The sequence below is a fragment of the Trichomycterus rosablanca genome, chromosome 19 (genome assembly GCF_030014385.1).
Source record: "Trichomycterus rosablanca isolate fTriRos1 chromosome 19, fTriRos1.hap1, whole genome shotgun sequence".
NCBI classification, from domain to species: Eukaryota; Metazoa; Chordata; class Actinopteri; order Siluriformes; family Trichomycteridae; genus Trichomycterus; species Trichomycterus rosablanca.
The window spans coordinates 25,039,774-25,055,363 of NC_086006.1; the positions used below are offsets into that span (position 1 = coordinate 25,039,774).

At 43.8% G+C, this 15,590-nt stretch overlaps 1 protein-coding gene across 8 annotated transcripts in view; it reads left to right on the forward strand.

Annotated features, from left to right (window-relative positions):
- LOC134333277 (utrophin-like) overlaps positions 1 to 15,313 on the forward strand; it is a 200,784-nt gene extending 185,471 nt beyond the window's left edge. For 5 of the 8 annotated variants that reach the window (XM_063015178.1, XM_063015182.1, XM_063015177.1 and 2 more), the window contains 6 exons: positions 6,593 to 6,817; positions 7,330 to 7,549; positions 8,278 to 8,359; positions 9,218 to 9,304; positions 11,503 to 11,528; positions 12,589 to 15,313. In XM_063015178.1, the coding sequence (XP_062871248.1) occupies positions 6,593 to 6,817; positions 7,330 to 7,549; positions 8,278 to 8,359; positions 9,218 to 9,304; positions 11,503 to 11,528; positions 12,589 to 12,597 (649 nt within the window). In that variant the 3' untranslated portion in view covers positions 12,598 to 15,313. The remainder of the gene's footprint in view (positions 1 to 6,592; positions 6,818 to 7,329; positions 7,550 to 8,277; positions 8,360 to 9,217; positions 9,305 to 11,502; positions 11,529 to 12,588) is intronic. The other 3 variants (XM_063015179.1, XM_063015183.1, XM_063015184.1) reach the window with 3 other exon arrangements.
- Positions 15,314 to 15,590: the final 277 nt, after the last annotated feature.

Genomic DNA, 15,590 nt, shown 5'->3' on the forward strand with positions numbered 1-15,590 from the left:
AAACCCTGTTTCCACAGGGTACTGTGGTTAACTATGGTTGGAATGTGTATCTCTGTTGCGGTACACAACAGTCACAGTAATAATAAGTGACCAAAAGTTTATGAACACCTTTATATTCTGTCTATCAGTTTTTCTTTTATTTTGTCATCTTATTCATATTTTCCTGTTATAACATCCAAAAACACGACCATTTCTTTGCCTCACTTTTCTCTGTATGACTCTCATCCCTTCAATCACTTCTACTGTTACATTCCTTTGATGATACCATAACAGCCTCGCCCGCTGAGCCGGATCATTCTGCTGTTATTCATGCGGTTCTGTGGCTGTCGCAAGTTTGATCCCCTATATCAGGGTTTTGCACACCCTGAGTCGTGACCCTTTGATGGGTCAAAGAGAAAAAAAATAAAGTATACTTATTTTAACAGGCAAAAAAACACAAAATGAACTTGTACATGAACGCCCCATTGTGGAGGCTTTACGTTGCATCTTGTAAACCACAGTGGGACCAGAGTGCCACAGTTTTTATTAATTAAATATATTTTATTTTGTTTTTCTTTTTGATGAATTGTTTGCGTTGCCTGAGTTGCAGTAAAAATCATGGACTGGGCTGGGCGGCTACATGAACAAAGATTGGCTCATAACTGATGTAATTACTACCTCTGCTGGCTGACTGATGCCGCCTGCACAGAGAAAAGGAATAATGTTGATCAGGGTGTGGTTCTCCATACACAACAGTTCGCTCTCCTCAATCGGGGCGGGGGTCTACACCAGTTAAGAGGAAGCTTAACGCAATTGGGTAAAACAAATTGGACTAAACATGGGTCGCTTGGAAAAAAAGGTTGAAGAACCCTGACCTACAGTGCCACAGCCATTCCTGACCAGGAGTCCAAGATGGTGTCAATATCAGCGGCTCTGTAATCTGGTAGTCAAAAATTGGCATTTTTTATTATCAGTTAATAAAAACAGAACTAGCCCAACTGTGGCATCTGTGTTAGAGGGGAAGTTGACATCCTCCTCTAAGTAATGGAGCCGCCCAAACATGCCCTGCTTTAAGTCGTTTCTAAATCCTGATGACCACATTGATAATGTTTCTCCCGACCGTTCTGTCTACTGTTGGGTTTCAGGCTCCTTAATGGCCTGCATCTTGTTGTTGGCCGTCCTCTTCCTCCTCAACTTTGTCATACATGCCCTTCATAAGTATATGTAAACTTTTGACCTCAGCGCTAAACAGTCCTGTATGAACGCTCGATATTTAGCAACACCATGTCTGTCCCCTGTGAGAGGAAGTCAATTAACATGTTGAGGAGACGAGAACATCTAAACAGTGAAGCTAATATGCTTCATCAGTGTTCGTTCTGTCCCATCCGAGTCTGTCTGAGTCCTATTGAGCGGCGTCCCATTGATGGATGACTTACAGGACGGCGTGTTGGAACAAATCCAGCCGAGATCGCGTCAGACTTAAAAAGAAAAGAGGGAGGAAGTGGAAATAAACAACCAGCAAAGAGGAGATAAAGGATAAAAGATTGTGAGGTAGAGGAGCTGAACAGGAGAAGAACAGGAGCTATAGGGCAGATCATTAGCTAAAGGTCGAGTGGTGTTCCACTTCACAGTGCAGACCTGCCAATTACCCTGACAGGTCACTGTTAGAACCGTCAATACTGCCGGAACTGGTGATTTGTGAGCTGTTAGCTTGGGTCAGGGGTCAGAGCGAATCCTTTACGTAGTGCAGTCGTTTTACCCAATTAGCATAGCAACAGTTTGTTCTTCTAAAGGACGACTGATCAGTACACAGAGTCAACCAGTGTTCCCACTGTCCTCTTATTAAATGTGCTCCCATGATTCTGTGAGCCCAGCTGCCTCAAGTTTCCAGGTGATCCTATATTCTCATAATTAACCTTATAACCAACCAACCAGCCCTAGGTTCTGGACCTGTGCTCTCCATATTTACCGCTCCAAATCATCGAGTTCAGGTGTGTCAGCCACACCCATTCAAAAAGATCATATGTTTTCAACTTGGTGGTGACTGTTTGGTCTCTTTACAGTTCCAGCATGACTGTGACCCTGTATCTAAATCAAGGTCCATAATTAATTAGGTTTGGTGTCAGGGACTCCAGTGGCCAGCATGGAGCCCTGATCCCCATGAACCCCACTGGTCATCTTTGGGATGAATTGAAATGTTGCTTTTAAGCCAGCCCTCATGGCCCAGCATTGGTGTCTTACCTGCTATTATAGCCAGCAGGGATTTGGATGGGTGATCTATGATGAGGGACAAGCTCATAATCAGATGTCCACATACTTTGTCCATATATTGTCCAGCTTTGACTTCCCAGGCGTGGTGGATGTAATACAAGGTTCATGATGTTTGATTATGGAACATGTGTTTCCATCACACTTGATTCTCTCGAGGCGTTTTGCACTGGCACGGTGCCAGTTCTGATACAAAGATCCTGAACAGTTTGGTGATTTTACACCTCAAAATTACTGGCTCTCAGCCAGAGAAATTGGTGCAGATCTGACCCCATAATGTTGTTGTTCTGGATCTATTGAACCTGTTGATGGGCTGGGGGTCCTAGAGTCAACATAGTAACGTTGTTTGTCAAGACTGTTATGGCAGCAAAAGGGGGGACTAACACAGTATTAGGAAGGTGGTCATAATGTTATGCCTAATCTGTGTATATTCTCACAATTAATTTTCCAACCAGCCAGCCCCAGGTTCCTCATTGTCCTGTGTTTTTTAAGAACCTGTGTTCCTCACGATTAACACTTTGAATCAGGGCAGTGGTAGCTCAGTGGTTAAGATACTGGATTAGTAATCAGAAGGTTGCCGGTTCAAGCACCACCACCACCAAGTTGCTGTTGTTGGGCTTAAGTCCCTTTGGATAAAAGCATCTGCCAAATGCCAAAATGTCATGTAAATGTAGCTGCTTTACATTGAAAGGTCAGTTGTAGCCTAGAAGTTAAGGTACTGGACTAGTAATCAGAAGGTCGCTGGTTCAAGCCTTACCACTGCCAGGTTACTGCTGTTGGGACCTTGAGCAAGGCCCTTAACCCTCAATTGCTCAGACTGTATACTGTAAGTCGATTTGGATAAAGGCGTCTGCTAAATGCCAAAAATGTAAATGAATCTTCGAGTTCAGATGTGTCAGCCACGCCCATTGTGAGACGATCATATGCTTTCAAATTGGTGGCGACCGTTTGGTCACTTCACAGTTCCAGCATGACTGTGACCCTGTACCTGAATCAAGGTCCAAATTTTTTTCCCTGTTAGATCACATAGAGGTCAATCTATTAATACTGTTTTTTATTCTGCATATGGGACGTCCAACAAGCTCATGATCAGGCGTCCAAATGCTTTTGGTCTTTAAGAAACTAAAAGCTGCCACGTGTGGCAAATCAGATGAGATAAAAGGGCGGAATCGGAAGCAAATTATGTGTTTGCAACCAGAAAAGCAGACCGGAGGTGGCGAGGGAGTCGGGCTGGCGGCGGCTTTTTAGATGGAAACTGATTGAAGGCGGCTGATGGTCCTCAGAGACGCTCAGTACATCCAAACTCCTTCTCCGTCTCCCTCCTGCCTCTGCTTCTCTGTGTCCGCTTGGGTTCTGGGTAATATCCTGCACAGTCTCTTTATCGAGTCTCGCGTTGCTTAGTGCCCTCGCCGCTTCCTTCCTCACGCCCTTCTCATCTAACTGGTCGTACGGTCCTGTCCCAGATTCCCTTCCCTGCCGCAGCAGTGTGCCGTGCCAGGCTCTGTCCTAATAAACATCTCCGAGCTCGGGGCTCTCGGGGTGCGAGCTGAGCTCTTTGATGTGAAGCCCAGGTAGTCGAGATGATTACACGCCGTATGTCGATGGATTCAGGGCAGGACAGCATCCAGCCTGCTCTCTCACATCTACACAGACGTTTTCCTGGAGGACGTGAAGGATCAGAAAAATTGGATCCAAATCTTCACTGAGCTTGATTGTCACAACGAGCAGATTTGAAGCCTGGATCATTAGCAGTCTCGGAGCAAACGGATTGATTTGGCGTCCGTTCCGGCTGTCGGATAAATGATATTTTGGAGGAAACGATCCAAGTAATCAATCGTCTGCAGAATCTTGTTATGAGCCTCGTTCTACACAGCGGCTTGACGGCCAATCGTTGGATGAGATTTGAACATTTCCAGACGATTAATTTGGCTCACTGTACTTGCTATTATCTGTGGTTCATTCATCATTCTTCAAGTGATCAGATTTTTTCTGACATTGTCTGTTCATTGTCTGAAAGTATTGGGACGCCCCTTCTATTTTTTGAATTCATAATCTGTACGTTTCTGCTACTACGGTTTCTAAATCGGGGCGGCACTGTGGCCAAGTGGGTAGCACTGTCGCCTCACAGCAAGAAGGTCCTTGGTTCGATCTCTAGGTGGGGCGGTCCGGGTCCTTTCTGTGTGGAGTTTGCATGTTCTCCCCATGTCTGTGTGGGTTTTCTTCCGGGTGCTCCAGTTTCCTCCCACAGTCCAAAGACGTGCAAGTGAGGTGAATTGGAGACACTAAATTGTCCAAGACACTAAATTGTCCAAGATTATGCTTCCTCTGTACTGATGCTGACCTCCACTCCTGATTGAGGAGAGCGAGACTGACACACGCCCCCTCCGACGTGTGTGGTACCAACAGCAGCTTTGTGTACGGAGAACCACACCCTGATCAGCACATTATTCCTCATCTCTGTGCAGGCACCATCAATCAGCCAGCAGTCTCGTTCGACTCCCACCCTGTGTGAACAACAAGCCAATCGTTCTTTGTGTAGGCGCCCATTTAAGCAGGGTTAAAGTCATGACGGCTCTGTGTAGTTTCTCCACGCCAATCCCCAGGGGAACAATCATACTGGAGTAAAGGGAAATGACCTTCCCCATACTGTTCCCACTTATTTGGAGGCATGTCATTTATTTTACATAATTGATATACATCTGATAGGGATGTGTGTTCGAAATATCTGAACTCAGTAATTAGAAGGGGTGTCCCGATACTTTTGTCCACATAGACAAACACACAGTCTTGACCTCAGCTTTACTGAACAGCTTTGGAATGAACTGGAATTTTCCAGCATCAGTTCCCAGCCATACAGATAATGTCATCTTTTAACTGAATGGGCATAAATTCCCACACACATACTTCAAAGTCTTGTGAGTAAAGCTGTAAAGATCGTACAGAGGTCACTCTTTTAATACTGTGTTTTTATTCTTCAAATGGGATGTCCAACAAGCTCCCGCTATACATTTATACAACAAGTGTCCCAATACTTTTGTCCACATTGAGTATGTCCAGCAGCTTCTATCCGTCCTGACATTTCCTCCCGGTATCAGGGGACGGCTTGGGTTTTCTCTTCGTCCTTATCAAAACACATCGACTTCATGTCATTTTTAGTGTGTGCGGTCAATCTAGCCGTATTTATATAATAATAATAATAATGCATTTTATTTATAGGCACCTTTCAAAGCACTCAAGGGCACCTTACATCTTACATAGCAGTTAAACAACAAAACAGACAATATAAGACATTTACAATTAACATTGAACAACAAGTGAATTAATTGAATGGCTAGTTTGAATAAGTGAGTCTTTAGGTGGAGGGGGAATCAATAGTTGATTCAAAAGAAGAGTAAGCAGGAACAGATACTGTGGAAACCCTACATTTCCGCCTCCTCATCCCGTGACACGAGCTTCACAGATGTAAACAAACTCAGGTGGAGTGCACTGATTCAGCTGGAAGAAGTCACCAGGTTGTTGCCATGTCTCCGTCAAGCAAAGGAAGTCATATCCATGATCTTTCAGGATATCATAGACCAGAGGACCCTTGCCGGATAGCGAACGGATGTTAAGTCATCCAAAGCGGAGAGAGTTCAGGTCAAGTTCCATGCTAGCCAGGCCAGCCGGCACACCACCAGTGCCATCAAACCCGAAACTCCCACGAGATCCCCGATAGATGCACCCTCGGCGAGGGAGGAGCGCAACATCCCGATGCAAGCACAAAGCCGAAGGTGGCCCGGGGGAGGGAAGCCGGAATCGGAGTCCAAGCAATTCCATAGCTGCACACTGCAATCAGCGTCCGCGTCTTTCAAAATTATCCAACACACGCCAGCCATCCAGTACCCAACAGACGCCGAGACCATCCGACGAAAAAAGAAACCGAGCAACAGGAGCGGCAGCGACCACGAAAAGACGAAAGCGAAAGAAAAACATGACAAAAATACAATAAAATATAGCAAACCATGACAAAATACAGCAACGGCAGCGGCAGCCAAATGCGCCAGCGTCCACCATCACCATCATATGGACACAGAAGATAGATAGATGGATGGATGGATACTTTTATTAATTAGAGGCAAGAGATCAGAAACTGTGGTCAGTCACGATTACCAAAAGGAAAAACAAGAGACCTTACTGCAAAGTTAACTTTCTGCCCCATTAGATTTGCTCCAAGCTGTGAAGTTTGTTTATTTCCAAAATGTTTGGGACGAAAGTGTGTGTTCCTGTGATTCAGTCACTACCTGTGGAACTGTGAAACTACATCTGTGGAAATTCATTTGACTCTAAACTTAAATCTCTGTTTCAGGGATGAGGAACATGCTTTGATCCTGCAGTACTGCCAGACTCTGGGATCCGAGGGAGCGTCCTGCAGCGTGTCCCAAAGCCCCGCCCACACGACCAGATCCCCTGCTGCAAATCTGCATTCCTCTGGACAGGTGTTGCATAGCCCCGCCCAGATTCTCCAGGCGGTGGAGAGAGCAGAGCGGGATGAGCTGGAGAGGAACATCGCTCGCCTAGAGGAGGAACAAAGGTGGGTTGTGGGTTCATCGCCCATAATGACGAAAAGTATTCGGACCCTGTATTCAGCACTTCATTATTCAGACACTTTATTGAACAAGTTTTCTATACGTATCTACAAGCTTTGCCGTCTGTATTGGGGCGATTAATCCCATTACTCATGACAGATCCTCTCAAGCTCCATTAGATTATATGTATGCATCTGTGACCTGCAGTCTTTAGATATCTACTGTATACAGATGTTTGATTGGGTTTATATCTAGATTTTAGCTTCTATAGATTTGCTCCTAAGCCAGTACCGAATCGTTTTGGCTGTATGCTTTGGGTCATTGTCATGTTGCAAGGTTAGTTTGCATTCACTCTTACCTCCTGTCCCTGCTGCTCAGAAGCACATTCATAGCATGATGCTGCCACCACCACGTTTCACTGTAGGGATGGTGATGGACAGTGCATTTCTAAATCCACTATACATAAACACACACGTTCCGTTTCAACAGGCTTATTATCAGTGACCTTCTCCTGTAGGTGTCTGAAAAGGGAGTACGAGCAGCTCCAGGAGCAGCAGAGGCAGCGTGGAGGTTTGGAGAGTTTAGAAGGTGGGATTCGGGACGAGGCCGACCTGTTAGCCGAAGCTAAGCTCCTGAGGCAGCACAAGGGTCGACTGGAGGGGCGTATGCAGATCCTGGAGGATCATAACAAACAGCTGGAGACTCAACTGTACCGACTCCGGCTACTGCTTCACCCGGTAATGCCATCTGAGCTTCATACTGTACATCACAGACTGGTCTGGTAATGTTCTATAATGAAGTCGGGTCTGGGTGGGCATTGGTCGGCTTAAGTATAAGGGGAGGGGATATATCAGGACTAGAGATCTGAACCAACCCCCCACCCCCCTTCCACCTTCATTTCACCTGCCAGAGAGCTGTATCCCGTATCTAGAGACACGCTATGCTAATCTGCGTGCTTGGACGCCCAGCCAGGCCGATAGCACAACTAGATTTGAACCTGAGTGCTCAAGATCTTACCTGTGGTGGGTTAGCGCATTACACCACTGCACCACCCAAGCACTAAGTGTTTGAATAGAAGGATTTTAGGAGGGTGTTTTGTTGTTGCCCTGAGCATTTTGAAGTTTATTTACTAATTATTTTCATTTCAGACGTTTTCCTCCCCTTGCAAAAAAACACGCCCCCAGCATCACAGAGGCTGTAATGTCGTTATCTACAGGATCTACTGTAGGATAACGAGGCTGTTTGGAGTTTTAAAACCATTCTAGAAGATTTTTTATTCTTAAGGCAGTCGATGTAAATAAGATCTGCTGTTGTATTCATGTGTCAGCTGATTTCCCTGCTGAATTCTGTCTTTTTTTATTGATGTTTTTGTTTATTAGCTGAAGTTTCTAAGTGTGTCAGTGTCTGCGTTCCTGAATTTAAATAATAGAAACCTTTATTCTTAACTCTGTGGTTCTGTTTGTAGCCTCAGTCGGATCCTTCAGTGAACGGTGTTTCCTCCTCCAGCTCTCTGAGTCAGGAACCGAGAGGCCAGCCAGAACACACAGGTAACTCGCAGCGTAAATCTGCAACGTTAACATAAAAAAAGTCAAAAACAAGGAATCTGATATATATGGCCAAAAGTATGTGGACACTCCTTCTAATCTAATAAGTGCTTCAATCTTCATGGTGACAGTTTGGCACAGAGAACCAACGTCAAACCAATAACTCGTAGATGTAAAGTCGTAATTGTCTAATGCTTGCAGCAGATAAAATTGGTCTTCAGTCCGCTTGGTAAGAAAGACCGGACTAAAGGGCGGGGTTATCACCGATGTGTAAGGACCTTGGCTAGCCAGGGCGCCTGTACAGAGAGTGGAAGAGAGCAGAGATCGGGGCGTGGCTCCTCGGACGCGAAGCTGACCTTACACGCAAATCCACCAAAGCATGGGATTATAAGAAGGCATTGGTAGGACTGCACACACCTCGGAGGCAGTGTGTGTCAGGCGAATATACACCCTCCTTGGATGCCGTCGGGGTCCCCAGCAGCGGATTGGCTACGCTACACTAGGAGAAAAAGGGGGTAAAATGCATAGATAAATAATTAAAAATAAATAAATGATCAAGGTTTTGGAATATGATGTCCAACCAGGTCATTGTCAGGTGTCCACATATTTTTGGCCATATAATGACATTCAATCAAGCAATTTTATGATCACCCTAATGATAAACCTGTCTTTTACTAATGTAGGTAAACTTTAGACTATATCTGTACAGCTTTTCCTTTTTATCCTCCAATGTGGGTTTCTCCAATCTGGTGTGTGTGTATCTGGTGTGTGTGTATCTGGTGTGTGTGTGTAAGAGAGAGTGTGTGTGTGTGTGTGTGTGTAAGAGAAAATAACAGCCTGTGTGTATGTTTGTATTCTCAGATGAAATCCTGGATCGCTACTTTTCTTTCATTTCTGATATGAATGACCTTGTGGAGCCGATTAACGAGAGCTTCCCTGCCTGTTCTTGTAAGCCTAACCCCTCTTCCTCCTTCACCCCCTTTCTCCTGGTACTAATCCTGCGTGCACACTGGCAGCAGTGCAGTACAAACGAAACAGCTGGAATTTGTTCATTTATTAATGACGGGAGAAAAATCTGATCTTATTAAACGTATTAATGAGCGAATGTGAAATGCTTGGACCTGTGATGAGAATGATCGACCAGTTAACCTGTAAGAAACAACAAATATGGATTTTCCACTAGTGCACCAGCGCTGGTATTCTGCTACCGGTGGGCTGGGTGCCCCCTAGTGGGCACAGTTGGCCACTAGTCTACTGGGTGGGAAAAGACTGGACTAAAAAAGGGGCGGGGTCTTTCGAATTTTTTTTTTTACATTTTTGGCATTTAGCAGACGCTTTTACCCAAAGCGACTTACAGTACTATGACAGTATATAGTCTGAGCAATTGAGGGTTAAGGACCTTGCTCAAGGGTCCAACAGTGGCAACCTGGCAGTGGTGGGGCTTGAACCAGCGATCTTTTGATTACTACTCCAGTAGAGGAGGCACGGTGGCTAAGTGGGTAGAACTGTCACCTCATAGCAAGAAGGTCCTGGGTTCGATCCCCAGGTGGGGCGGTCCAGGTCCTTTCTGTGTGGAGTTTGCATGTTCTCCCTGTGTCCGTGTGGGTTTCCTCTGGGTGCTCCGGTTTCCTCCAACAGTCCAAAGATGTGCAAGTGAGGTGAATTGGAGATACAGAATTGTCCATGACTGTGTTTGACATAAAAAAAACTTGAACCGATGAATCTTAAACAATCAAACAAACATAACAAGACAACCATCAGTAAAGCTAAAACTGTAACACATTTCTGTACTAGCAACCAGTATAGAGCGATTTCATTAAGAACTTTTGCCACTGTGAACGCAGAGTGATGATTTTTTGGGTTCCTTCCACTAATTTTTACTACCACAAGTTTCTTCTTTTACTTCTTTGGTTCTTTCACTAGAGGATAATCCTCCTCACTAACAGAAAGCACTATTTGTTCAGCAAATAAGCATCAAGGGTGTTAAAATGAAGGTGGAAAAAGTCCAGGATTAATTAAAAATCTATTTTAATTTCCTCTTCTGTGTTTGTTAATCAAATGTTTTTCCATGTAGACCTTACACCTACAGATACAGAAAAAATAAAACAGCGTATTTATTGCTTCAGGTCTGAGCAAACAGTGTTAGCGTTAGCCTTCGGGAACTGCTCACCGAGTTTGAGAGAATTATTAAACATATTTTATTAATAATAATATTGATGAAACGTACACTGATCAGCCATAACATTAAAACCACCTCCTTGTTTCTACACTTACTAACCATTTTATCAGCTCCACTTTGTAGTTCTACAATTACTGACTGTAGTACGTCTGTTTCTCTACATACTTTTTTAGCCCCCTGCGCCACAGAGCAGGTATTATTTAGGTGGTGGATCATTCTCAGCACTGCAGTGACACTGACATGGTGGTGGTGTGTTAGTGTGTGTTGTGCTGGTATGAGTGGATCAGACACAGCAGCGCTGCTGGAGTTTTTTAATACCGTGTCCACTCACTGTCCACTCTATTACACACTCCTACCTAGTTGGTCCACCTTGTAAATTTAAAGTCAGAGATGATCGCTCATCTATTGCTGCTGTTTGAGTTGGTCATCTTCTAGAATATTCTCAGTCCAGCAGTGACAGTGAGGTGTTTAAAAACTCCAGCAGCGCTGCTGTGTCTGATCCACTCATACCAGCACAACACACACTAACACACCACGACCATGTCATTGTAACTGCAGTGCTGAGAATGATCCACCACCTAAATAATACCTGCTATGTGGTGGTCCTGTGGGGGTTCCTGTGGGGGTCCTGACTATTAAAGAACAGCATGAAAGGCGGCTAACAAGCATGCAGAGAAACAGATGGACTACAGTCAGTAATTGTAGAACTACAAAGTACTTCTATATGGTCAGTGGAGCTGATAAAATGGACAGTAAGTAGAAACAAGGAGGTGGTTTTAATGTTATGGCTGATCGTTGTACAGTACATTGACGAAAGTATTGGGACACCCCTTCTGATTTTTACATTTGTGTGTCTTTCCAAGGACTCATGGTTGGTTCCTCAGTAGAACCCTGGTTTAAAGAGTTGTGCATGACATTAACGAAAATGTAACTTACTTCCTTTTCCCCTCTCGTTCTCTCTTTTAAGCAGCGAGCCTGTCCTCGGGATCAGAGGTAAGCCCAAAAAAAGACTTTTATATTTGATATACAATCATGAGCCAAATCATTAGGACCACCCGCTTAACACCAGGCCTTAACATGAGCCTCACGTCCGTCTTTCTCGTCTCCACCTTTTCTGTTCTATCGTCACTAATTGTGCAGTGATGGAGGGCGCTAAGCCGCCCGGCTCTCACAGCTGAGCGGATATTTAATTAGACCCGTCCGCTCGGCTCCGTGGTTCTCTAGAAGACTGAGAGATAAGTCTGAGAACAAAACGGCTTCCTGAGCTCTCGGCTCTTTTTACTCCCAACCTGTTTTATCTCCCTTCCATTAAACATCAGACCTTATTATGGGGGGAAACGCGTACGACAGAAACACTGTGTTCAGCGTATCATCATTCAAACGGGAAAAATAGCAGAAACAATGCCATACGGCTCTGCTTAAACTTTTTACCCATAAGCCTTTGTTTTCCTGCTTTCATGGTGATATAATGGGTTTGTGAGGACCACCTGAGACCGTGCGCTTCACTGCGTTTGAAGAGTTTGTTTTTACTTTTAGTTCAGTGCACGTAAAATTGAAGTTATTTCACTCAGCACTATTAAACATTTATGTTTCCTGATTTTGCATATGAACTATTTCCAAAAGTATATGGACACCTCTCTTTAAGCTTGTTGGTCGTCCTGTCACAAAACCAGAACCATTACATCAACCAACGCCGACTACATCATCAGTTCCTCTCTAGAAAGACTTTAGATTTTTTATTTGTTCTGTAGGCAGTATCATTTCTTTGTAGTTTATCAAAATGTATTTTGTTGCTTTTCGGCTTTTATTCATCAACATGATAACATGGTTGTGGTCAACATGTAAAAGTAAACATGTAAACGAAAAGCAACTTTGTTGGCAGCCAAAGAAAAGTGGACCAGTGATGTCACTGTGTCTATATTGGTCAAGTTAAAAACCAGTAAACACTAGCTGGTTCATTTCTGTGTGTATTTGGTTCTCAGTCTTGTACTTTGTAAAAATTCAGTCCTTGATGTTGTTTACTGATTGGTTCTGTGTGAATGTGTGTGTTCAGGTGATGTGAGCGCTCCCGACGACCTTTAAACCCTCGATCACGATGAGGAGCGAGATCCGTCTCGGTGGTTTAGTGAAGCTCCCGGAGTTCCACAGATGGAAGATCCTGATCCAGAGAATAAACTGCAGATTCAGGCCGAGCTGACCTGCGTCCTCCGTCTGTCTGTACTATGCAACTGTAAATCCATGAACTTGTAGATTGGAGCTGACTGGGGTTCCAGGCTGATTTGTATGAATAAGCAGATGATATTTAGGGAAACGAGGGTTCGTACTGTATAATCAGCTTCTATTTTTGTGTGTATTTTTGGTTTCCTCATTGTTTTTAACCCTTTGTGCCAGTTACTGCGCCAGTCCTCGTACCAGACGTGACTGTGGAACCGGTTTAAGTTTTTAATCCGTGTACATGGGTATGACGAGAACTTTCATACCACCTTGTTCATACTGATTAATGCATGTTGCTCCCAGAATGCATTCCTCTGATGTTCCTCGTCGTGTTTACGCTATATGTCGAGCGTAATCGGTGCCCTGATTCTTTTAAAACGTTTGTAATGATGTAAAAATCCTATAAAATATATATAGCTTGTATACGTCAATACTGTACGTGTTGAGGAATGTGGAGATGTTTCAGCCCTGTGTGCCTATACAGCATCCATTCCAGTCCAGAGAGGAGCTACCTGATCGTCTACTGTGTGTACTAAAGAGAGACAGATTAACGATAACATATAACGATGTTTTTTTGGCCCAATGATGATTTTCTCAGAGTAAAATAATTTTATAAATCTGCGTTTTGATTCTAATCAGAAGAAGCCATGATTGCCTTGCTACCTCAGACACGACGGCGCTCGTTTGAGTTTTACTTTCGTATTTAGGAACACGGTCACTTAATAATATACTAAGCGAAACTACGTCCATATTTTTAAGGAACGGTTCAGTGAAGAGTCGAATAGATGTTGGAAAAGCTGTACAGTGTTTGGGCGTGGCCGAGAAGTACATATGAAACTCCTGACCCCTGGACCGCTTCAGCTTTGGTCAGTGAGGTCAGATTAAATTAGTTTGCACTTCATTTGAGATGATGTTGATCCATCAGATGTCTGGTGTTCAGTTTTGGACGTGACCATGCATTCACTGTGCAACACGTTTTATTTATTTGCTTTTACTGATTAATTGGGTAGCACCGTTGTAGGTAATTTGGCAGAGCTGAGATCCGATACGATGTATTCGAAATCCCAGCTCTGGTGTGCTAGCTTGTTTTATCGCTGCGCCACCTGAGAGGCCATACGTATCTGCTTTTTGTATCCCGCTTCAATTTGCAGGATTTTCTTTCCTTCTGTTTATTCCCAAATTACATTAGTTGCTTTTTACCACCTTAAAATGTAGCAGCATGTCTTTAAAAGACAAATCATTGCATTATCATTAGCATTTGTTTTTACCTGAGCCCTACTGCAGATTACCTGGCTCTCGAACCATGACTTTTATTTTACACATGACCCCCTGCAAGTAAGTGTCACACAATATTTCATACTGGTGTAAAACAGGCTGCAGATGTTTTCTTTCATTAGTTTCATTTACTATGAGTTTTGGGGCGGCACGGTGGCTAAGTGGGTAGAACTGTCGCCTCACAGCAAGAAGGTCCTGGGTTCAATCCCCAGGTGGGGCGGTCTGGGTCCTTTCCCCGTGTCTGCGTGGGTTTCCTCCCACAGTCCAAAGACATGCAAGTGAGGTGAATTGGAAACACTGAATTGTCCATGACTGTGATATTAAACTTGATGATGAATCTTGTGTAATGAGTAACTACCGTTCCTGTCATGAATGTAACCAAAGTGTAAAACATGACGTTAAAATCCTAATAATTAATAAGTAAATTACTGATTAATTAACATTTTAATAACATAATAAAGCCTGATTAGAAAGTGTGTGATAAATTAACAGCTGAGGACAACCTGTCTACATACATACAACTTTTCTGTGTCCATTTAAATAAGGCTAATATGACCACATCGATTACAAAGTCAGTGGCCAGTGGTGTTTTTGCCGGGGTCACCCCCCCTCCTATTATTTCTATGCCCTTAAACTTATATTATGTCAGTGGTCAATACAAGAACCATCACAAACACGTCCGGCATTAATTTAAAACTGATGGATTATGCATCACTGCCCACAGTTAAGCAAGCTTTACAATGTTGTACGTTAGAGGCAGTGAAGGGGAAACATTTGGGGTAAACTGTGTACTTTGTGTGGGATTTTACTGAACCGTTCCTTAAAATCACAAATTTTAATAATTCCACCGAGGAGGAATAAGGACAACTGATCAGTCTTCAAAAAGATATAGAGACTCACACGAGTAGTCTGAAGAGCCTCACCCGTGGTTGATCAGATTGATCACAGGTCTGCGTGTTTTGACTTTTCAGTCGCTCGCTTTTTCTTCGTGGTGTGTTTTGTGCTCTGCTCTCTCCCGTGAAGCATTAACACTACTGTAACCGCTCAGGCCGCCAGGTTGGGATGGATTGGAGATCCACTGGTGGTCTAGGATCGAGTCTTGTCACGTCTTCGTAGCTAACGCGGTTCAGTGGCGGGGGAGTACATGCAGCGTCACGGCACTGATTTCTGTGATGTTTGACGTCCACTGAGTGTGTCGTTCTTACCTGAGGTAGATAGTCTAGACTGACCACACTACATGTAATATGGTTCTATGTTTTATTCCAAATAAAATTTTTATAACAAGCGGTTTTGGTCTCTGTTTCATTATGTTATTACACACCAGGTGTCTGTTTGCTGCTCTAACAGTTTCCACTCTTTTTGGATCATTTTAAAAAATGGATTTTAAACATGACCATGGGGATTTACTTTCATTCAGCCACAGGATCATAGTGGTATGAGGCACTGATTGGTATTGATATTATTGATCCTCCACATAAATTCATTCCATTTCTTTACAAAGCTCATGTTGTGTGCAGGGGCATTAAGATGCTCAAACAAGAAAGGGTATTCCCCAAACTTAGCACA